The following is a 25814-nucleotide window of genomic DNA, read 5'->3' on the forward strand; positions in this document are numbered from 1 at the left end:
AAACGCATGCTCAATTGGGTTAAGATCAGGTGACTGACTTGGCCATTCAAGAATTTTCCACTTCTTTGCTTTAATAAACTCCTGGGTTGCTTTGGCTGTATGTTTTGGGTCATTGTCCATCTGTATCATGAAACGCCCCCAATCAATTTAACTGCATTTAGCTGGATTTGAGCAGACAGCATGTCTCTGAACACCTCAGAATTCATTCGCTGCTTCTGTCCTGTGTCACATCATCAATAAACACTATTGTCCCAGTGCCACTGGCAGCCATGCACGCCCAAGCCATCACACTGCCTCCACCGTGTTTTACAGATGATGTGGTATGCTTTAGATAATGAGCTGTTCCACGCCTTCTCCATACTTTTTTCTTGCCATCATTCTGGTAGAGGTTGATCTTGGTTTCATCTGTCCAAAGAATGTTTTTCCAGAACTGTGCTGGCTTTTTTAGATGTTCTTTAGCAAAGTCCAATCTAGCCTTTCTATTCTTGAGGCTTATGATTGGCTTGCACCTTGCAGTGCACCCTCTGTATTTACTTTCATGCAGTCTTCTTTTTATGGTAGACTTGGATATCAATTCGCCTACCCCCTGGAGAGTGTTGTTCACTAGTTTGGCTGTTGTGAAGGGGTTTCTCTTCACCATGGAAATGATTATGCGATCATCCACCACTGTTGTCTTCAGTGGACGTCCAGGTCTTTTTGCGTTGCTGAGTTCACCAGTGCCTGCTTTCTTTCTCAGGATGTACCAAACTGTAGATTTTGCCACTTGTAATTTCTCAGATGGGTTTTTTCTGTTTTCACAGCTTAAGGATGGCTTCTGTCACCTGCATGGAGAGCTCCTTTGACCGCATGTTGTCTGTTCACAGCAAAATCTTCCACATGCAAGCACCACACCTCAAATCAACTCCAGGCCTTTTATCTGCTTAATTGATAATGACATAACAACGGACTTGCCCACACCTGCCCATGAAATAGCCTTTGAGTCAATTGTCCAATTACTTTTGAGCCCCTGAAATGAAGGGATTGTGTTAAAAAAATGCTTTAGTTGCCTCACATTTTTATGGAATCGTTTTGTTCAACCCACTGAATTAAAGCTGAAAGTCTGCACTTCAACTGCATCTGAGCTGTTTCATTTAAAATTAATTGAGGGAATGTACAGAACCAAAATTAGAAAAAAAGTTGTCTCTTTCCAAATATTTATGGACCTAACTATAAATGGCATCAACATCTGGTTGGAGACCAAAGCAAATGTGCAATAACAAATACTCAATGGACGACATTTGACGTATTATCACTGAATCAAACTCTGACTTGCTGGACTCTGATTTTTGAGGGAAGTAAACTGGAGATGGAGATCGAAAACCAAACTGAGGTACCAGCATCAGCTGATCAGTCCCCAGCTGATTGTGGTGCTGAACACATTTGTGTAGCTGATGCACATACAAGAACGTTTCCCCAGGAGGACCGCCACTTACGATGACAAGAGGTTCAAACCAGATTGTGTCGCACTATGACTGCCACCGCCCCCCTTCTGTGGCATGAGGACAACCAGGCAGCCGGCCCACTGCACATTCCTGCTGACCATCATGCCACCCCTGTGCATGCAACTACTACAAGAGATGCCAAACAGGCACTGACAGCAGCGACAGCACGCAGCAAGAGATTTTTTATGTTGATTTATGTGCAATACTGTTGCATTGTGTGCATTTCAGGAAACTGAGTTTTTTGCAAAAAAATATTCAGGTCTCAAAGAGTTAAGTAGCTTTGTAAATGACCCACATTAGAAATCCTCCATTGTGTCAAATCTGGCTGAATATGGGGATGATGGCCAGTTAATCTGACCAGTGCTAGCCTGGCACACCCTGTTGTGCAGCATTATTTATGTACTAATTTCAACAGGAGGACTTCCAAGATGACAAACCTTTGCTATGATTGACCTGTGTAGATGCAGGTAGAAAGCTGGACCAGTGCCTTTATGATAAGGAATGACTGCAGCTAAAAGAAGGGCCCCTAAGCGACAAGAAACCCAAATACAGTATATGCCAGTTGTGATTAAAAAGTGGAGCGCAGTTTGTGCAAAGGCAGCGCTCAGAGATGGCAACACCAGGCAGGCTCATTCGATAAGATTTTCAAAAGATACGCCACATCTTAAAGTGCACAATTCGACTTTAAACTCAGGCGGCTGTTAACTTTATTTTGGTATTTTTTTAGTAATGTCCGTTTTTTTCCTTTAACTTCTTGTAAAGCACTTTGTGCTCAATATTTTGTGTAGAAATGTGTGTTTGAAATTATTTCTCACATCGGTTTGTCTGCCTGTCTATCTTCCACTTGTCATCCAAGATGATGTGTGATGTTACAGTGGTCATGGCAGCCCCCCAAAATGGCAAGATTATCCATTTATCTGGGCCTTTTTTGGGACTGATGGGCTCTGTCTTTCGACAATATTTTGTTAAAAGTTTGCTTGCTTTTTCATTTGTGCCTATGCATTTTGCGTGTCTTTTTTCATTCTTGTTTTACAGAACATATTATTTTTTTCTACTGCTGTTTGTCTGTGCTGTTGCTTTTGTTCCTGCCATGTGCCTGATGCTGCTGAGGAAAGCTTTGCTTTTCCATGATCCTGTAATGGAAAACATGGGATCTGAATGCAGAGTTTTACAGTTCCATCCATCCATTATCCAACCCGATATATCCTAACTACAGGGTCACGGGGGTCTGCTGGAGCCAATCCCAGCCAACACAGGGCACAAGGCAGGAAACAAACCCCGGGCAGGGCGCCATCCCACCGCAGCAGTTACGTCCATCTGTTATCAAAATCACTTTTTACAATTGAGTGCCGTTGAGGTACAAGGCAAAAATCTTGGTTTTCATTGCACTTGATCAGTCACTCTACCACACGGGTGTTGAACTCCGGTCCTGGAGGGCCGCAGTGGCTGCAGGTTTTCATTCTAACCATCTTCTTCATCAGTGACCTGTTTTGGCTGCTAATTAACTTCTTTTGCCTTAGCTTTAATTAACTTGACTCTGCCCCAAAGTTGTTTATTCCTTAATTAGCAGCTAACCAATAACGAGACATAAAACGAGTTGCCACATGACCAGCTCACCTGTGCCCATCACACAATATCTGAAAATAAAGAAAGGTGATGGTGGTCTCAGTAAGATTGATCTCTCAGGTCATCTTGACGGTGTTCTTAGAATAAACAGAAAAATCAACAGTTTTAAAAATGTCTGCTGTGGCAGAATGAGAGCAGCAACAAGCTGTGGAATTAAATAACGGGTTTAACAGAAAGAATCAGCTTCTCATTAAGAGATTGGTTGGAGTTTGAAATTCCAGTTTAGCTGCTTATCTCTTAGCTTGTTTCACATTTCATTTCTGTTTGGCTGTCATTTAATGAAGGAAGGAATCAATTCAGAGGACTGAATCCTTAAAAACAGGGCTAGTAAAATGAAGGGAAAAGAAGTCAAGTAGCAGTGAAAACTGGACGCTGATTAGGAAAAGGGTGAGAATGAAAACCTGCAGCCACTGCAGCCCTCCAGGCCTGGAGTTCGACACCCCTGATCTACCAGTTAAGTGTTAGGATGCTCAAATTCTTACAGAAGGTTTCACTGTTAATTTCAGAGTTCGTCATCAGTGGGATTAATTTTAAAGATAAGCTGTCTTAAACTGTGCTGTTGTGACAGTAAGTGTCGAGTTAAAGAAGGTGTGAAGTAGAGGCAGTGGTGTGGGTTTTTATTTACTTACTTACTTTATTAACTAGCGGTAGTGGTATACCACAAGATCAGTCCACACCAGGACCCTAACCTGTGCCATCACCATGTAAATAAGATACTTCTTCAAAGTGGTAATTTCAACAAAAGAAAGAGAAATGCAGAATTCAAACTTTACGGAAGCAAGTGCATCAGTCACAATGTGATCGTGTTGTTTTTTAGTTGATAACGTGGAAAACTAATAAAGCATTAGAGCACAGAGCTGGCCACAGTTAAGTTCAAGGTCATAGTTAAGGTTAAGGTTAGGAGCACACGCTAATACAATGCATTGCCGCACCCACCACATGACAAACCACCTCAGGATCCCAGATTAGGACCCGAGTGCAGCCATACAATGGGTGACACCTCAGCACCACACTAGTTCAGATGGAGTGGAACCAGTGTGAGGTTTTTTTTATGGTGGCTGGAGTGTCAATTCTGCCACCAACCCACAGGTTTTTCCCTGTGTCACCTTGAAATATGTAGTGTAGGTGCAGAGCTTATTGCAGCAGCATTGCATGGCATAGTTGATCCAAAAGTAGACTCACACAACCAACAGTCCATCTAATCTGCATGTCTGTAGGATCTTATAGGAATACTGAAGTACGCAGAGAGAAATCCATGCAGAAATGAGACATGGACAAAAATCAGGTGCAGGATGCAAAAGTACATCACTGGATCCACGAGTCAAAAGCCACACCATTGTGCCATGGCTCTTAATCTTAAAATATTTAACTGAAAATACCTTTGAAGTAGGCATATTCAAGAAATAAAAGAAATATCTGTCCACATTTGATCGACGTCTGAGTAAATGCTTATGTTCCCCTCAGGCCTCAACATTTTGTGCACTTCATGTGTTATGCCATAGTTTTAAGTAGGGGAACAGCATGATTGTATACCAGTAGACTTGTTTACATCAGAAAACAAAAAGGATATATTTGTATTTGAGCTTCTGGTGGCCAAACGTAGAAGCACGTTTCAATTGTACTGTACCTATTTATTTCTTTCTTTTTTTAAATTCTGTTCACAGAGAATTGGCTGCACAGGTCACCAATCATGAAGAATATCCACCGCTACAGGAATTTGCTTATATATTAGATTAGAAATTAATCATTATAAAGTAAAAGATCATAGACTTGCCAGCAGATAGGTAGAATAAACTAAAATGCTAATCAGAAACTAATAAACTTTTACTTAACTAACAAGCCAATGTCTGCTATGACACATTCTGGAGACCAATGTCACACATATGTGCCTACCTTGGGGACAGCTTAAAGGCTCTGGTGGTTGTAATTCAACGCAGATCCACAAGATGGCACTGTATACTAACACCTCTTCTCCCCCTCCCTCTATAGACCGGATGAGTGACAACCTGACAAGCTCTGATGTCACCTCCAGTATCCATCCCTGTGGACCCGCCTCTTCCTGCCTGGCCTTTACCTAACAGGAAGTGTTGTCACTTTGGCCGGTCTAGTCTGAGACTCGTGTCCTGGGGACATTCTTATCCTGAAAAACCTTTAATATTTTGCCTTAATAATATACAGGGTGGTAGTGTCGTCCAAACTCTTGTTTTTTTTTTTTGTTTTGTCATCTTTTACGCCAACCATCGAGAGCTGGCATGCAGATTTAAATGTTGTTTAAAGATGTGTAATTGGCAGGTCTTGTTTACTTGGCCACCTAGCTCCTAAATGACCAAACACGCAGATACAGCTTGCCATCCTTACAATTAAAAGACACAACTAGAAAAATTGGTAAGGAGCGCATTTAATGAAATGAAGTTCTGTATTATAATATACTAGCAGAATACCCGCGCTTCGCAGCGGAGAAGTAGTGTGTTAAAGAAGGTACGAAAAAGAAAAGGAAAAATTTTAAAAATAACGTAACATGATTGTTAATGTAATTGTTTTGTCATTGATATGAGTGTTGTTCTCATATTTATCTATCTATCTATCTATCTATATATATATATATATATATATATATCTACAGTATCTATATATATATATATATATATATATATATATATGTTGTTCTCATATCTATCTACATCTATCTTGGCAGCGGAGAAGTAGTGTGTTAAAGAAGGAAAGAGAAAGAAAAGGAAACATTTTGAAAATAACGTAACATGATTGTCAATGTAATTGTTTTGTCACTGTTATGAGTGTCGCTGTGATATATATATATATAGCAAAATACCAGCTTAGCGATGTCATGTGTTTAAGAAGTTATGAAAAGAAAAGGAAACATTTTAAAAATAATGTAACATGATTGTCAAAGTAATTGTTTTGTGTATTTGGCGGCAGCGTCACGAAGTTGTTTTCGTAGCTGCATCAGAAAATGTACCACGACGCCTGACACGCCCTTTTACTGTTTTCTCACAGCTTGGATTGCTGCTGTCATATATATATATACACACGCATACATACATACATACATACATACATACATACATATATACATATATATATATATACACATACATATCTTCATATCTACATATCTATATATACATATCTACATATACACATATATATATATATATATATATACCTATCTACATCATATATACACACACATACATACATACACACACACAAATTATATATATGTGTGTATGTATGTATGTATGTATGTATGTGTGTGTGTGTGTGTGTGTGTGTGTATATATATATATATATATATAATGTAGATAGGGGTGTGTGTGTGTATATATATATATATATATATATATATATACATACATACATATATATACACATACATATACTTGTGTGTATGTTTGTATGTGTCTATATGTGTGTGTATAGCTTTGGTCACTGAGTGCAAGGGAAAAATAATAAAATATAGTCTATAAGTTATTAAACAGTAAAACATTAACGTTTTAAGAAGTACAGGTACATTGAGCACTACTGGAGTGGTTGCAGGTAAACTACATTTTAAAGATTGTGTAACACAACAGGTAAGTAACTAACAGCAGCTAAAATGTATATGGATCATCTCTCGGTAGTTGATCCCTTTTGAAAGGCGCTACACGACGGCTGTGGTATAGAAATTACATTTTCTATGCGAACGTCCAAATTTCTGCCTCTGGTAATGTGCCTTACCGGCATTTAAAGAAAATTAGTTTTGTGTCCTCTGCACTGTTAAGAGAGAAAGGCTTTGGTTTGGGATAAAAGGTGTAAAGAAAGGAAAGTTGCCTTTTCTTTTATATAGTATAGAGATGTGTTCGCTGACGTTATGATCGCCTTTTGGGACAGTCGCGGTGGTTCTTGTGTAGACTGGTGAGACGTCCCGCCATTAATCAGCTGTGATGGCATTGTCAGTCCTCCACTCGTGTGCGTGTCTTCATAATTCGAGGTGAGGACCTGATAATCGTGATATACGTGCAAAAGAAAGTGTGAATCGCCTTAATATTATTTTTCCGTGGTGTAGAAAAGGGGTCCCGTGTTTGCACTTGTCTGGGCTATAGTGCAGGGGGAGGATGAAAAAAATTAAAAGTGCTCACTTTGACTTAAGGCAGAAGCGCAGTCAGCGTCTCAAAGGCCGGCACAGGTATGCGCGCGCGCTGGCTGCTCGACTTTTGCTGGGCAGGAGACCACAGTTTGCAGACACGTTCATGATATCAAAAGTCTCAGCGCTCTTTGGAGGTCATTCATATATATATATAGCAAAATACCCGCGCCTCTCAGCGGAGAAGTAGTGTGTTAAAGAAGTAATGAAAAAGAAAAGGAAACATTTTAATAATAACGTAACATGATTGACATTGTCATGAGTGTTGCTGTCATATATATGTCTGCCTAAATAAGTCACCCTCGCTTTGCTCTTACTTTATTTACCGTTCATTTAATCATGGCTAATGGCGGAAAAATTATAAAATGGAAGGAGGATGGCTTTACCAAAACAATTATTGATGGCTTAATCGATTATTCATAAAGCTTGAATTGGTGATGTTTTTCTGTGTTAACCTCATATTTTTTCAGACTTCTTCTCAAACTAAGGTGGTGCGAGGGTAAAATGAATCGGGATGCGCTGATCAATGTAATCGGTGTACCAGGAAATCATGCATTGACAAAAGCTCCCTTTGCTTGTAATGCAAAGTGTGATTAAATGCATTATTTTTTAACGCGTTATGGAGCACATGCATCGAAGCTTCTCAGCTGTGCTTGTGCTAAGAACGAAATGAGATGAATGGGAGGGGAGATGATGACGTGACTCCCCACCCTTAACTGTCAATCCCCACAAACACAGTCTCTCGGAATTTGCATAAGCACACCCCTTCACCTACAATTTTAACTTAGTTACAAAGTGATCAAAATTCTCGTTTATATCCTGCGTCCTCTCATTAAACTTGTATCCCGCATTACCTGTGGGCATGTGAAACGCCAGCGGTAGCCTGTCTATGAACTTAATTTAAAGTTTAGGTTTACACCTTGCTTTCTTTCCGAGGTAGCAGCACTCATGAATATGGTAGTATATGTCACTCGCTCGCTTCTTATTGTTTTTCGCTGCCTTCTCAATTATATAATGCATGTTTTCTTAAGCGCTTTTTGGAGGTCTCCCTGGTTTTCTACGCACTGCGTTGACAGTCAGTTCACGTGATTACGTGGGAGGCGTGATGATGTCACACGAAACTCCGCCCCCCACGTCATTCCAGCTCAACTCCATTACAGTTAATGGAGAAAAATACCTTCCAGTTATGACCATTAGGCGTAGAATTTCGAATTGAAACCTGCCCAACTTTTGTAAGTAAGCTGTAAGGAATGAGCCTGCCAAATTTCAGCCTTCTACCTACACGGGAAGTTGGAGAATTAGTGATGAGTCAGTGAGTGAGTCAGTGAGTGAGTGAGTGAGGGCTTTGCCTTTTATTAGTATAGATTCTTGTTTATCATGGCGCTGGATATTGATGATGTGTTGTATGTTGGTCAGAGGCGCCATTTATAATTTCACTACACATGACAGTACTGCTAATATTAGTATTGCTGGCTCTTCAGAGGTCCCATTAATGGACGCAATACCTTTAACATCAAGAGTCTTCTTTATTGCACACTGGCCCACACAGTACCTTCAAGTCTTCCTAGAACTGCCTCATTTCTTTCTAATTCTTGTTTTTCGACAAGCCCAGAGACCCCATGGAGTCAAATTCTCTTTAGAGAGGTCGGTATTCCCAGTTTGGCTTTGGGAACAATGAGCAGTGAAACATTTTAGACAGGAAAATGTACAGCATGCGGATTACACTTGAAACAAGCTCATCATTTGAGTGTTTTTTATGACGTGAACTACTATACCATACATACAGCAGTATGCCAACAGACACCTTAGGGCCCTTCAAGTATACTTGATTGGTTTTCCTGAATGCCAGCTCAGAACAGATTACAAAGCTTTTGTAAAGAGAAGTGAATGTTTTGGTAAAACATACTTTATCGGTCAGTGTCGGTGCAGCTTATGGGCACATCCAAGAAAAATAACAAAATTAAATAAAATGTACTGTACATACCATGTCTACACAGTCAGTCGAATGCAATAAATAAAATGTATTGAGGAGGCTGAACATCTTACTATTTTAGGACTCTTTTAAGGTTAATTTTTACAGCTATCTTTAGTTTTTCCTTTTGTCCAATGAACTCTGCTGACTTTTTCCAGCTCCAGAGTTATTTTTGTTATGTGGACTCTGTGCCTTCATTCAAAGGAGAAGCAAGACGTGTGGTCTCCTGATATGCATTGATTTAGGTGACACTTGCAAATCACACATGCAAATATTTCCATTATTTCAGTAATTGTAGTTTTGGCAGTTAAACTTCTTTACTCGGGTGTCACACATTGAATTAATATTAGTGAATAAACTGGCACAAGGGTGGCATGGTGGCGCAGTGGGTAGCACTGCTGCCTCGCAGTTAGGAGACCTGGGTTTGCTTCCCAGGTGTTCTCTGCGTGGAGTTTGCATGTTCTCCTCATGTCTGTGTAGGGTTTCTCTGGATACTCCGGTTTCCTCCCACAGTCCAAAGACATGCAGGTTAGGTGCACTGGCGATTCTAAATTGCCCCTAGTGTGTGTGTGTTGGTATCCTGCAGTGGGCTGGAGCCCTGTCCGGGGTTTGTTCCCTGTGTTGGCAGGGATTGGCTCCGGCAGACCCCCATGACCCTGTAGTTAGGATATAGCGGGTTGGATGATGTTTGGAAACTGGCACAATTGTGCTTCTGTAGTCTCAGCCTCTAGGTAAGTCTGCCCCAACCCGTTTTTATTTTAGGATGCCATTTTTCAATTTCAATCTAAGCATTACATAACATTCTGAAACCCACTTATGTCATTCTGGATCAGCCTGTCTGTGTAGCATCGAATAGGAGACAGAAACTCTCTGTGGACAAAGATCCAGCCCACCTCAGAGGCCATTCATGATCACACCCGCAGTCGTACTCAGAGTGGCTAATTACGCACAGGTCTTTAGGGATATGAGAGGAAAACCGGAGTACCTGAGGGAAAATCTGGAAACTCAAATTGGACAGTGACCAAGCATAGGATTCTAACTCCGGATCAGTAAGGCACAAGCAGGAACCACTGCACTACAGGATAGCCCTTTCTGAATTTGAGGGATCTGATTCTTCTAGGAAAGCATTCTGACTGAAATATTAAAATGCTAGTTCCATTCTTGTGACATACATATGTCACTTCAGCTTGCATGGACCTCTTACGTCTCAGCACTATTAAATTGTCCATCATAGTACCCAAACTCACTAAAGGTTTTGTCATGATAGGAAAATCAGATTGTACAGTGGCATTCCTCAGGATGTCTTTAAGTAGGTTTGGAAGAGCAGATGGTGCTGGTTCTGTTCCTATTAAGCTTACTTCTATAAATATGCCTTGTTGTGATAACTATGCATTTTCAAACCATCCATCAATTATCAAGCATGCTTAGTCCAGTTCAGACTTACTGGGGGCTGCAGCCCGCCTAGCAGCATCAGGCACCAGGCAGGAATGAAGCAAGGATGTAGTTGGATGTGTTCCTAGGAGGTGCTAACCAAACAAAGATGAATATTATTGTTGTATAGGGAAAAGCTAAATATTTTTTTATGCTTAAAGCTTTGGGTGATATTGTTTTAATGGATAATCTGAAAAAATCATGTTACCTGCTGACAGTTCTTTATTTCTTCCAATACTGTAGGCCCCTGCATGTGGTATCGAGAAGCAGTGCTTGTGACTGTAGAGAAGGGAAACTCTGTCTTGTTCAACTGTTCCCAGAAATTTGCCAATGCAGCAAAGATTGAATTCTCTTGGTATAAAGAAGAAGCCAGCCCAATGAGTATTTGTGAATTCGTTCTGGAGAACAAAACTGGGAATATAAGAAACTGCAAGACACGCCTGCTTGTCACTGAGTCACCATGGCCAATGCTGCTACTACAGGATGTGAGGGTCAGTGACAGTGGGAGATACAAATGTAAGACAGAAAGATTCATTCCACCGCCTCATGTTGGGGACACAAGTGAGACAAATCTTTCTGTGGTGGGTAAGTGTCTTATACTGTGCCACTAACTGAGGTGCTACAATATGTTGTGAGTTTTAAATATATTATGAAGTTATTATGAAGTTTGTGAACATAGATCTGTAGTGCCAGATGAAAAAAAATCACAGAGTGCCCTTGCGTAGGGTAAAAAATACCATTTGTAAAGTGTACTTGCAGTATTTTCAAAAGTATACATTTATTGATTTATTGATTGACTGGCTCAGGGCCGGAGAGTGGTTCGCTCTGCTTCCTCACAGCCCTAGGGTCCTGGATTTCAATCCCATTCCTGATTGCTGTCACTGTGAAATTTGCCTGACTGACTGTGAGTTGGTGGCACGGTGGCGCAGTAGGTAGCGCTGCTGTCTCGCAGTTAGGAGACCTGGGTTCACTTCCCGGGTCCTCCCTGTGTGGAGCTTGCATGTTCTCCTCATGTCTGCGTGGGTTTCCTCCCACAGTCCAAAGACATGCAGGTTAGGTGCATTGCCGATCCTAAATTGTCCCTAGTGTGGGTTTGTGTGTTGGTGTCCTGTAGTGGGCTGGCACCCTGCCAGAGATTTGTTCCTGCCTTGCTCCCTGTGTTGGCTGGGATTGGCTCCAGCAGAACCCCATGACCCTGTGTTAGGATATAGCAGGTTGAACACTGACTGACTGTGAGTTTTCCTCTCAAATCTCAAAGAAGTGTAAGTTGGGTTAATTTGTGCCTTTGTTCTAAGTTACAGGTAGTCTGTTTTTATCATTTTGCTCTTGATATTCTTTGATCTTTAAAGCGTAACTCTATTAAAATCAGTATATAAAGTCATTTTTACACACTTACATTTCAAGTGTATCAGAAGTGTATTGATAAGGACGGACAGAGATGTTGTGTTATACCCTACCGACCCTTCTTAATGGTGTCTACTGAGAATTTGGAGGGAATCTTGCATAGTTATGCCAGACAGTGCTGTTTATGTCAGGGCACAATGGTCACGAATGTGAAGAACAGCTGTCCCCACCAATTTTATTCTGCTAATCTCCAAATAAATGATTATGCTCTGGGTGAAGAAGCAAGATCCATAATGGTTCTCAATGTTTGATCAAAACAGCCCATTTTCTCCATAACAATGAGCAAAACTAGCTGATTATGGTTGTTACACCAGAGACTCCTAAGCAGTCCGTACATTTTAGTCATTAAAACATCTGTATGTGTCATAGTAAACAAAACAAACAGCAACACTGAAGATGCAAGATGCAATTGCGACAATATAAATGAAAACTGGCATTATATGTGTCCAAATTACACTTCTGTTTGTCATGGTAGGGACCCTTGTATACGCTGTTAAGTGGACCTTAACACAATGTCTCAATTCCATAAAGTACCAAAAACAAGCAGGAGAGAAAGTTACACAGTTATTCATGTATTGTAGATAGTCAGTTTTAATCTTTAGATATTATAACTAATGCCATAAATACAAGCAAACAGAGTATGAATTTGCAAACCACACAAACTGATAATGCTGGATGTGTAGCTTCAGGAGGCACATCTCTCTGGTCAGCCCAGCTTCAGCATTGGGCCAAGCAACATGGCCTGTCTGAATATGACCACCAGGAGAGATGGTCTTCTCAGGGTTGGAAAATGGCAGCCCGCAATATCCTTTTATTGTTGCTCTGACTCACCAAGTAAACGGCTCAGGCACAAACCTCGCGCCTGTCACCCATTTCAGCTAATTTGCTGATCATTGTCTCTAGAGTTAAAGGATGCAGTTAAGTCGTAAACTGGCCCAGATGGTGCTGTTCTTATCAATGAAACTCTGGGAGCAGGAACAACTGGCTTATTCAGCTTTGCTGTGCTTTAAAATGAGATAGTTAGGCAATTGTTTAAACGTTTATATTGTTAGACATTAGTAATGAAAAAAATATCAACCTATTGTTTAAACGTTTATATTGTTAGACATTAGTAATGAAAAAAATATCAACCTATACTCCAGATATTATTCTCCTCTATTTAACTGCAGACGTGAATAAGGAAGTACAGTCATCTGCGTGTATAAAAAAAATGTGTTAATTATAAAGTTAGCTACCATCCCATTTCTCAAGTCAAATGCTGTGGTCAGTAATAGCAACATTTTTCCTTAAATCGAAAAGCATAATGCCATTCAATAAAGATGTATTGGCTATTTATGTTAATTAGTGTTGTCTTATTCTAATTCTTACTTTGTCTTTTATTTCTCTTTTCTTCATTATGTAAAGCACTTTGCGCTACATTATCTGTATGAAAATGTGCTATATAAATAAATGTTGTTGTTGTTTTTTATTAAAATTAGCTGTGCTGTGCTGCTACTGCAAAAGAAGTTTCTTAACAGGAAGTTTAAGTATGATCTCAGACAACTTATTAAAAAAACATTAAAGCGATATGGTGATGTCGGCTTAAGGTACGCAGTAGGGAGAGTTTAAAAGCGTTTTCACCCCCAGTTCACTGGAGTGTTTTTTTTTAGAACTGTGGAGAAGTGTCCCTGTAGTCAGGTTTAATTCGGCAGATGTGAGCAGGACACTCGCTCTCTAGTGTGTTTGTACAGTATAAAAAGAGTGAGCTCTTCTGGACACTTTTACGTTCCTGCCCCCTTCCTGTACGTGGGTTGAGAGTTTCTTGCATAGGTAGCTTTGACCTGCAGAATTTCCAGATTCTAAAAGGGTCAACGTCCCCTTTAATGTATTTGTCCCAAATCTCTGTTGAGAAGGGGGTAGTGTCCGGCCAGCTTAGTTCTTAAGCAGACCTTGACAAAGTCTCACAGAAGTTTACTTCTTCATGCTACTAACATAATCCTTGAAGGGTTGACAAATGGAGACCATTTAACTGGAGACAGGGGTCGTACCATACGTAGAGCTCACTTCAAACTGCGCATGGCTTGTCATCTTCCTTGTCATGAAGTTGTCTTTTATGAGACAGTGGAAGGTTTCTGCTGGTTTCCTACGCTGCTGGTCCTTTAATGATCAGCAATTAGTTGACACATCGATACTTTGAGAAGTGTCTCTCAGAGAGGTGCTGGTTTAAATCCCACATCATTGTCCAGTAATGATGCATAAACTTCTCTCAAAATCTCCTTTGATGCTCCAGTAGCTATTCTGACACACTCTGGACACGGCTGACTGGGAAAGAGCCCAAACTGGTTAAATCTCCTTCAATATGACCTACCTAGAAATGGAGGAGGAGAAAAAGAAATGTTTTTGTGAGCACTTCAGAATGCAGCACCATTACACCAGGCTCACGCTATAAAACATTCCTTCTTGCGATCAATTAGCTCGTTCTGATGGTAGAGTGCATGCCACACAATAAAGTGCAGATGCCTTCATGAACTGCAACATCTTTCCCCCAACAAAGAGCACCCGATTCCAAACCTCCGTTGCTTCAGGAACACACAGTCGAGACGTGACTCTTTCTGTTGACGTGACTTTCCTAAGAGGCTTGTAGCACGAGCTCTCCATGCTCTCAGTAGTCCAGAGAGAAGATACACGACAAAATGGAAATTAGGTTGTCCGACATCCAGATTGTAAAACTGATCTACAATAGTTTAGTCTGATATCTCCGTAGTTTTCAGAATATCAGTAAATTTGGTTATTTAGCTGCATAGTAGTTTTAGTCTTTAAGGGCGTGAATGGATAAAGAGCAGCCGCATAATAATCTGAAATCATCAGCAGGAGACATAATTCCATTGTGAATTTGAGCATCATAGGTGACATTTAGATTTATGGAAACAAGTCAGTTCTTTCATTTTTTTCAAAACCCCTTCAGACTAATCAGGTAGGTTTTTTGTTTTCTTATCAGTCTAATATTAAACTGAGCTTTTGGTTTTAAATAAAAGTCTTTCCATTTCTGTCATTTGTGGTCAGGTTGCCATTATCTTAATTTATCTTAAGAAGCAGTAAATCGTGAAGTAAATGATAATGAATAATCAAAATCATTAGGAAAACATCAGGATAAGTTAATTATAAAAAAAGGCAGATTTTTCTTCTTAATTAGCTCAAAGTAAAATGCCATGTGGCAAAATTTTAATTGTTGTTGTGGTGAGTTACTTGTTGGGCAAGAGGTTGTCATTCAGCACATTCAGTAAGGTATGTCACAGAACAGAGACAGCAGGGCTGAAAGAATCAGAGGAAAATGTGCAGTGATGGTGTGGAGCTACGTGGGCATGGAGAGCTGCAAGGAAGGGAATAGCCAGAGAGCAGAACGCCCTGTACATGTGCCTGATAACCCAGACTCTTATTTGCTTGAGGTAACATAACTGTAGTTATCCTACTTTAGGCCGCCTTACCGTCATTCATTGTGTAGACAGATGCTGTACAAGCCCCCTTTCTTGTTACAGTGAGTGTTAAATATTAAAATGTACTCTATGAATCAAGTCTTGCCTGTTAGTCATTTTTTGTTTCTCGGTACTCTTTCTTGTATTCTTTTCATATCCCAAATATGTGCATGTTAAGTAAACTGGCAATTCTAAACAAACCCTTTATAAGTGTGTGTGTGTGTTAGTGTGCTCTGTGAAGTACTGTTTATATACTGCTCAAAAGAATTAAAGGAACACTTTTTAATCAGAGTATAGCATAAAGTCAATGAAACTTATGGGATATTAATCCGGTCAGTTAAGTAGCAGAGGGGGTTGTTAATCAGTTTCAGCTGCTGTGGTGTTAATGAAATTAACAACAGATGCACTAGAGGGGCAACAATGAGATGACCCCCAAAACAGGAATGGTTTAACAGGTGGAGGCCACTGACATTTTCCCTCCTCATCTTTTCTGTTTCTTCACTAGTTTTGCATTTGGCTACAGTCAGTGTCACTACTGGTAGCATGAGGCGATACCTGGACACTACAGAGGTTGCGCAGGTAGTCCAACTTCTCCAGGATGGCACATCAATACGTGTCATTGCCAGAAGGTTTGCTGTGTCTCCCTGCACAGTCTCAAGGGCATGGAGGAGATTCTAGGAGAAGCAGTTACTCTAGGAGAGCTGGAGAGGGCCATAGAAGGTCCATAACCCATCAGCAGGACCAGCATCTGCTCCTTTGGGCAAGGAGGAACAGGATGAGCACTGCCAGAGCCCTACAAAATGACCTCCAGCAGGCCACTGGTGTGAATGTCTCCGACCAAACAACCAGAAAGACTTCATGAGGGTGACCCAAGGGCCCCATGTCCTCTAATGGGCCCTGAGCTCACTGCCCAGCAGCATGCAGCTCGATTGGCATTCGCCATAGAATACCAGAATTGGCAGATGCACCACTGGTGCCCTGTGCTTTTACAGATGAGAGCAGGTTCACCCTGAGCACGTGACAGAAGTGAAAGGGTCTGGAGAAGCCATGGAGAACATTATGCTGCCTGTAACATCATTCAGCATGAGCAGTTTGGTGGTGGGTTAATGATTGTCTGGGGAGACATATCCATGGAGGGTCACACAGACCGCTACAGGCTTGACAAAGGCACCTTGGCTGCCATTAGTTATCAGGATGAAATCCTTGGACCCATTGTCAGACCCTATGCTGGTACAGTGGCTCCTGGTGCACGACCATTCCTGGCCTCATGTGGTGAGAGTATGCAGGCAGTTCCTGGAGGATGAAGGAATTGATACCATTGACTGGCCACCACACTTTCCTGACCTAAATCCAATAGAACACCTCTGGGACATTATGTTTTGGTCCATCCAATGCCACCAGGTTGCACCTCAGACTGTCCAGGAGCTCAGTGATGCCCTGGTCCAGATCTGGGAGGAGATCCCCCACAACACCATCTGTCATCTCATTAGAAGTATGCACCGATGTTGTCAGGCATGTATACAAGAACACAGGGGCCATACAAAGTGCTGCGTACAATTTTGAGTTGCTGCAATTAAATTTTGGCAAAATGGACTAGCCTGCCACATAATTTTTTCACTCTGATTTTTGGGGCGCCTTTGAATTCAGGGCTCTGTAGGTTGATCATTTTCATTTCCATCAAACGATGTGGCATCCTTTCGTTCCTAACACATTACCCAGTCTATATCAGTATAGATATCCAGGAGGATTTCTTTTTCCCATTGAGATCTGATGTGTTTTCAAAGTGTTCCTTTAATTTTTTTGAGCATTTTATTTACACTCAATATTGCTGAGATATGCTTAGGCTTCCACTACCCTGAACATAGAATAAACGGATTCAGTGAAAAGATAGATGAGGATTCTCACTCAGTATTTATTTTCAACAAACATTAAAAGTGTTTGAATTAAAATTCAATAATTGCAGTCATACTAATATCCATCCATCTTACCTTTCCACTAATTATTATTATCATTACTAATAGTAATAATGTCTTATTATTATTATTATTATTATTATAGCACAGGGAGTAATTAGGCCCCAGCCAGTATACATTTACAATCATCCCCCCTATATTGTGCCATGCTCATGTGTCATATATGAACCTCAGATATGGTTTTTTTACACCATATTTGCAGGTGCTAACCAGATTCTTCCACCCAAACTCGTAAACAAACTAGTTGTACACTCCCAACTGGCTGGGTGGTGTAAATTCTAGGTGTCCAAGTAAGATGTGGTGGCAATTATCAGATGGTGTTCAAGTCACATTGACAAAACAAATCTAATTTAAGAAGTCTGCATTTTTCCACTGTGTACTCTCTTAAGATGCATACATGTCAGTGGCAAATCTCCTTATCCATGTTCATTTCTTCTCCTTGAGCTTCAACTTCACACATTTAAAGCTACTCATACTAATGTGTACCTACAGTACTCCTAGCATTTCTGTGCCTAGCTACTTAAACACATTATAAAGTCTTTCTTTAAAAAAAAGTGTCTTTTCTTTTACAAGATTGGATACTTTAATAGGTGTGAGTAAATGTAAGCAAGGCACCAAAATGTGCACAGTGTATCATACTGTATATATATTCATCCATCCATTATCCTACCCGCTATATCCTAACTACAGGTTCAGGAGCCAATCCCAGCCAACACAGGGCACAAGGCAGGAAACAAACCCTGGGCAGGGTGCCAGCCCACCTTTGGGGCAGCCATCCCTATAATATTTCCTGGCTGCAAAATCTATCAAAAAAGAACATACATGTTCACACGACTGAATCCAAAACAGAACTGACTTGCTTCCTTAAAATGGCCGCCTTTAAATGCAAGTAGAGGAAGTGATGTCATCAGGGCCGGAACCGGCAGTGACGTCATTGGTTGCCCCGGAACCAGGCGGGACTTCCCAAGAATGGTCTGCAAGGAACTGAGAGATAGAATCAGTGCACTTCACCGTCTCCTAGTCAGGCGTGGAATTAATTTTATTCAAGCCCTTTAGTTATCCCTTAATCATGCGTGTGTGACAATATATATATTGTGGTGGTCGGCTGGGGGCTGTGCCCAGCTGGGATGCCTGGAAGGACCGGGAGAGGGATGAGGGATGAGCGTAGAAGCTCAACCCTGTAAGGGCCCGTGGCCACCGCCAGGGGGCACCTGAAGGATTGATGAGCCCTGGACGTCAGCACTTCCACCACACCCGGAAGTGCTGCCAAAAGGATTACCAGGGACACCCGGTAATCGTCAGAGGGCACCTGGAGCACATCCGGGTGGGTATAAAAGAGGCCACCTTCCTCAAGTCATTAGCCGGAGTCGGGAGAAAGAGGACAAAGCTCAGGAGAGAGGAGCAGAGGCGGAGAAAGGAAGGACCGTTGAGAGGCCTGTACTTAAGGGTGTTTGGTGCAGGGGCACTGTGTGCTGTGTGGGACTTGATTGGGACTATAGTGTAAATAAAAATCATGTGTGTTGGACTTATCGGTGTCTGCCTGTCTGTGTCCGGGCTGAATTTCCACAATATAGGTACAGTATATATACTAGTGGGTTTTGCCCCCTGCTTGCTTCACTTGCCAACCCCTTTCCCCCTGCCAGCCGTCACCTCTCCGAAACCCCTCTTAAACAGTGATACAATGGGAAACAAATACATTTTTTTGAACTCCTCTTTGCTCAAGCAGCTGCTGGCGTGCTGCTACTACCCTCACATGTAATCATCAATTCGCTCACCTACGTTCCACACTTCCCCCCCTACCAGAGCCCCAGTGCCAGCAGTAGACGCTGGTGTGAAGAAAGGGGGCTGAGCACACCCCAAGGAGACGTGGCCTCTTCTCCAAAACCCCTCTTAAATGGTGATCATTGGGAAACAAGTAACGTGTTTTTTTTTAACCTCCTCTTTGCTTGAGAAGTTGTTGGCTTGCTGCTGCTGCGTGCCATGTCATCTGCATTTCGTATGGAGCTTCGAACATTTAAAAGCCTGTACAGCACCTGCATATTTGATCTGTTTTCGCTGTTCTGTTTTTACCCCGAGTTATCTTTTCAGTTTGTTTGTGCTAATGCGATCTTTACTCTCATTTTTGGAGACTTTCAACTTTTCCATTATCTCTAACTTGCTCAGCATGTGTATCACGAGACTTGCATCTGAAGGTTGTAAGTATGACGTGACTTGTCCGTCTCGCAGGAGCTGAAAGTGTCTCTGACTCTCTGTCTCTCTTCAAAATATCATGTCTCGTCCCCAGGAAAAAGTCTTGTCTAGGCAATCCAATCGGGATTCCCGGGCGTTTTCCATAAACTGCTAGAATTCCCGGCTGAACGGAAACGGGCAAGCTCGCATATATGGCGTGTATAAAAGTGTAAAAATCGATCAAGAAATAACAGAGTTATAGTTAAAAATAATTAAGTGATGACAAGAAACTGGATGCATCAGTAAAAGGTGAAATGGCGGTGTTTCAGAGCAACGGCAAGCACGGGTGTTGTTTAGAACAAGTGTATCAGTTTTTGATGACTGTGCCGCCTACTTCAGTGAAGGCAGAGCGTGGTTTCTCAGCGGCTGGCGCACTCTGCATGAAGGTGTGCTCTCACATGGATGACCGCACACTGGACACGTTGTGCTTTCTGTGCTCTTATTACCACAACTAACAAGATACATGTACTTATATGACAGCATGAACTGTTTGTAGTTAAGGTTAGTCTTTTATTGGTGTCAACAAATTGCAGTAGTTTTATTAAAAATAAGTGTTGCTCGTTCTAAAACCGTTCACATGTGGGATGCCCATGCACTCTGTCATTCCCAGGAATGATATGCGAGATTCCCGAATTCCCACGAATGGAAAAACCCATCTGGGAATGGATTCCCTAGTCTCATCTTATCATAAGTTTTATTTTTATAATAGAGTGATATATATGTGTGTGTGTTTTATTTAATGAGATCTATGTGGAGTGCAAAATTCAAGGCTATTAGATCATTTGACTGTAGGAGCCGTGACATCAAAAATCTTCTGTGTGAACACATCAACCTTGTTACTTGAGCACTGACTTCCATGAAGCTAAATCTAATTTAAAAATGTCTCACTTTTAACACAGTATGTAGCATTTTCTGTATTGACTTATTCCAGTATAAGATTGCTCAGACTTCAAGCCTGTCCCAGCAGCACTGAACACAAGGCAGGAGATGACTCTGGATGGGTTGGCAGTGAATGATAGGGCCTGCTCGTGCACACACCCACACCCATGCAGGGGACAGTTGTAGTTGCTAGTTAGTTTGTCAAAGTAACTATTAATAATAATCTGCCCATTTCCTGAAGCTGCACAGAAAGGTAATTCAATTTTGGCTGAACAGTGCTTCCTGATATACGAAGTTTGTTCAAAAAGTTTCTGCACTTTTATATTTTCGTTGGAAACAGTGAAGGCAGAAGGAGTACTAATTGGGCATTAAAAGGTTGGTACGACGGTGGGAAAATTGCATCGCAATGGAAGGTGACTATGTAGAAAAGTGATGCAATTTGCTTTTGAAATTCTTAATAAATAATAATACAATTGTTTAATAAAACAAAAATACAGAAACTTTTTGATTGTCCCTTGTATATTGCAGATTACAGCATTTAAGACCTTTGCTTAAAAGTAAGAACTTACCTACTATGCTCCTATGTGTTGTGTGTTTTCACTTTAGGTCCTCCAGATATTACCCTGCAATACACCTTCTTTAATCACTCTTCAGACTGCGTACAGCTTTTATGTATTCTGGAGGACTTCTTCCCCTATGAGGTGAATGTAACCTGGTGGAAAGATGGGCGGAGAGCTGATGAGGGAGACCACCTAAAGGGTCGGTTCTTTGATCAACCTGTTATCAACACATCTCTCAACATTTGCAAGCCCAGCTGGAAATCAGGTGATGTGGTTTCCTGTTTAGTAAACCACTCAGCATCTGCTTCAGTCACGAGTAAAAATGTCACTCTTTACCCTAATAAAGGTAAGCATGTATTGTCTCAATTTTTTCATGCTTAATAGTGAACAAAAATGTTCCATGTTATGCAGAAAGCAGTGAACTGCAGCCAACTGCCATTGGCATTGCTCATCTTAGAGTAACTACTGTTAATTGTTACTATCTCAAACCTTTTTCATGCAGAAGTACCAAAGGTCAGATTTATAAAAGTTGGGTATGCACTAAAAGAGAAAATGATGACACCCTTGATCAAGTAGGTAAATGCAGCCAAACCAACTAAAAAACAACTTGCACACATAATAATTCACATCATCAGGTCATTATTATGTGACGTTACAAACATATTAAACCTTCAATGTGATAATATGATGCATAGATTTTATTTTAGTTCCCTTTAAAAAGGGGGGTGTTAAACCCTACCATGCTATTTTTTACTGCCTAAAAAGTGATACTCAGGATTCATTCAGAGAAGACGTTCTGATCCTAAGCGTTATGCAGGAGGCTCTTAATGAACTGCTTAGAGAATCTCAGGGCTCTGAGTCTGTAGGGGAGAACCTCCAATGAGCAAATGTCAAAATATCACTAATAAAGCTCTGGTACATGCCTGCCAAGTCAAAACCAGGGCCAAACCTGGATATCATTGTGAGGTTGTGCTGTGGTAGTGTTCCCAACTATGTGAGGTGAGGCACCGGTTTTGTTTATTTGCGGAGCATTTTGACATATATGGCACACTGTCTGAGAGGTTCTTCAAATCATCATCCTTAAAGGATAACTTTTCAAGTCAACCTTCACCGCCATGGTATACATTATGTGGAACATAGCCCGGACACAGACAGGCAGACATGATTTTAAATCACCCAACACACGTTATTTACAATCCCTATTATTTACAGTGCCCACACAACCCCAAATTCCCCCAAAGTCCAGGCCTCACAATGCCTTTGCCTCTTCAGGTCCGCCTTCACTCCTTTCCACCAAGATTTCGTCTTCTACATTCCCGACTCCAGCACCCGAATGGAGGGAGGCGGCCCCTTTTATCCACACCCAGACGTGCTCCAGATATCTCCCGATTAACTTACCGGCTGCACAACCAGAAGCACTCCGGGTGTCCCTGATCTTCTTCACTTCAGCACTTCTGGGTGTGGCTGGAGTGCTGAGGGCCAGGGCTCCTCAGGCTTTGGGGTGCCCCCATGCGGTGACCACGGGCCCCTATAGGGTTGAGCTTCTAAGCTCTGTTTCCGTGGTCCCCAAAGCCACCAGGGCGGTCACGCCCTCGTGGTCTGGAGGAGGCGCAAGCCCTCCTACGGTCCTACTGGGCGTCCCAGCTGGGTACCACCCCCAGTCATACCCAGGATGGAGCAAATGCAGGTTAAGGGCCCTGCTCAAGGGCCCAACAGAGCAGAGTCCCTTTTGGCATTTTACAGAATTCGAACCTGCAGCCTTGCGTTTGCCAGTGCAGATCCCTAGCCTCAGAGCCACCACTCCGCCCACATGTCATGTATACGCACTATAAAAAAAAATATTCCAAAAATAAAAAGGACAGAATGTGCTGTAGAGCTAAACCACAGTTTGGACATGAACCAATTATCAAATTCTATAGCAGTGTTTCTCAGCTGCTGAGAAGTGGGTTGTGGGTTGTAGTTGTTGGTTCATGAGTGGCCATTGCAATAACAACCAGCCGGTTTGGCAAAACAATTGACAGTGTTGTGTGATATTCTTCCCCGTTTCAAATCATGTTCAGTTCACCAAGGGGATCCCCCTTAACCCCAGGCCATCACTGTAATCACACTCATTTAAACAAGGGGATAACCATTTGCTCACTCGCATACTCTCTTCAGTCGTTGTCTGCGTGACGTGAGACATGAGACACTAAACATTGAATGCTGTTTCATAGCACCTGCTATTTTGCTGTTCCTGAGGATACGGTAATAACAGAACTTTGAATGTTTTTAGTGACTAAACATAATTAGTAAGTTTCACTGTTTCTTCCTGGTAGTCGGGCACTCACGCTCATAATCTGACGAGATAGTTCTGAAATGTGATTCATAGTAATTTTACAACAGGCTTTCATTATTTTTAATCAAACGTAGTGCAAGACCTGCGGTGGGCTGGTGCCCTGCCTGGGGTTTGTTTCCTGCCTTGTGCCCTGTGTTGGCTAGGATTGGCTCCGACAGACACTTGTGACCCTGTAGTTAGGATATAGCGGGTTGGATAATGGCTGGATAGTGCAAGACTGTGAGTGATCGTGTGAATTTTATCATTGATTATTGTCTATAGTTGTCAGGAGAGCACAGACAGAAATTCACATCTGGGTATCAGCATTCTGTAAAGTCAATAACAGGGCTTGGAGATACCTTTACGAGATGAAACGACTTCCCTGGAGCTGAAAGTTTGCCACAAAGGTAGACAATCAGCGAGGTGAAGTACACAGTCGGGCTCCTTTTAAAATTAACGAAGCTCTCAACAATACAATACAATTTATTTTTGTATAGCCCAAAATCACACAAGAAGTGCCACAATGGGCTTTAACATGCCCTGCCTTTTGACAGCTGCCCAGCCTTGTCTCTAAGAAGACGAGGAAAAACTCCCAAAAAAACCCTTGAAGGGAAAAATCTCAACAATATTCTGCTGTTTTCCCCTTTCCAAAATAACAGAGATGTGCTGTTTTGCAATGTGTATGTAATCTCAAGCAAAAGACCAATACTCAATACACTCTTTGCTTAAAAAGTGGACATATTTGTTATGTTTTAAGGCATTTTTTTCATGTTTGGACCCTGGCACCATCACTCCCATTTTAAAATGTAAGAACAGGCTAGGTATTAATTAAAATCTATAAAAATGAAGGCCGTAAAAGGTGTTTGGATTCTTTCAGAAACAAAATGGAACCGACCCCACATTATACTAGATATGGTTGAGCAAACTCCTCATGTACTAATAGTCCACAAACTCCAGTGTAATCTATAGGTGAAAGTAATACCATCAGTTTATCTTCCTAAATTATTTGATTGTTGCAGAAAGATTCATTGAAATTCATTGGAATTAGGTGAAAGGTAGTGTGGAATATGGCTGGCGGCTTCTCCCGGCCAATACCCCCAAGCCGCCAGATGGAGCCCTCTCTGCAATATGGAGGTGCCCCAAATTCCAGCAGGGCGTCATGGACATTGGCGTCTTTCTTCACAGCCCTGCTGGATAACATGGGGACCTCCAGGGGACGCTGCAGAGAAAGGCCCAGGGACTTCTATTTGCCTTGTAGCCCAGAAGTACTTCCCAGTCGAGGGGGACAGAGGAAATGACATACTTCCGGGCTGAAGAATAGGAGTTTTACCTGACCCGGAAGTGTTATAAAGTCACATGGACAGAGAGAGAGAAACACTTCCGGGTCAAGGACTTTAAAAAGACTGTGGGAGATCCCAGCAGAAAGCCTAGTTGGGAGGAAGGGTGACTGAGCTGCTGGGAGGTGTGGAGGAATTATTGATTGTGTATTATTGTGTTTATTATTAAGTATAGTGGAGGTGAAGGTGCTTTGTGCACTGTATTGTATTAATAAAGTCATTATTTGGACTTTTATCTGGTACTGGCGTCTGGTTTGAGGGTTCAAGGGGATGACAGCGCCCCCTATCTGTCACAGTAGCAAAAGGTAAAAAGTAGATTAAAGCTTTCAAAAGGAGATGGAAGTAAGTCACACACGGAGAGATTTTGTCTTTGCTGTACCAAAGAATTGTAGCTACACCTTCCTGTTCAAAGATACAAGCAGAACATACTCATTTAAGAAGAATATTACCATACCATAACATACCATACTGTTTTCTACTCAATCATGAGTAGGTTTACGGGGTCTTGAGACAATCCCAGCAAGCATAGTGTACTCGGCAGGAACAACCCCCAGACAGGGCACCAGTCCATTGAAGGATGAGCACACTCACACACACTCACACACACTCACACACTAGGACAAATTTAGTGTCACCAGTTCACCGAACCTGCATGTGTTTTGGACTGTGGGAGGAAACTGAAGCACCCGGAGGAAACCCACATAAGGCATAAGAAGAACATGCAAACTACACACAGGGAGGACTCAGGACACGAACCCAGGCCTCTTTAGTGCGAGTGTGAAGCGCTACCACTGTGCCACCATGCTGCGCCAAGAAGAATATTTAGTTTAGAATTTTCTGTAAAGAGAAGACAGGGATAATAATATTACTAAAAATGACTCGAGAGCTGCGGTGGGCTGGTGCCCTGCCCAGGGTTTGGTTCCTGCTTGCGCCCTGTGTTGGCTGGGATTGGCTCCAGCGGACCCCCGTGACCCTGTAGCGGGGTTGGATAATGGATGGATGGATGGAAGAC

General features: G+C 41.8%; 1 gene segment (V, D, J or C); it reads left to right on the forward strand.

Annotated features, from left to right (window-relative positions):
- Nucleotides 1-1190: 1190 nt before the first annotated feature.
- The window catches only part of LOC120523265, a 41538-nt gene continuing 16914 nt past the window's right edge, over nucleotides 1191-25814 (forward strand). The window contains 3 exon segments of the C gene segment in view: nucleotides 1191-2196; nucleotides 10898-11239; nucleotides 21198-21497. Of these exon segments, the coding sequence occupies nucleotides 10906-11239; nucleotides 21198-21497 (634 nt within the window).

Source organism: Polypterus senegalus, chromosome 2 (assembly GCF_016835505.1).
Source record: "Polypterus senegalus isolate Bchr_013 chromosome 2, ASM1683550v1, whole genome shotgun sequence".
Taxonomy (NCBI): Eukaryota; Metazoa; Chordata; class Cladistia; order Polypteriformes; family Polypteridae; genus Polypterus; species Polypterus senegalus.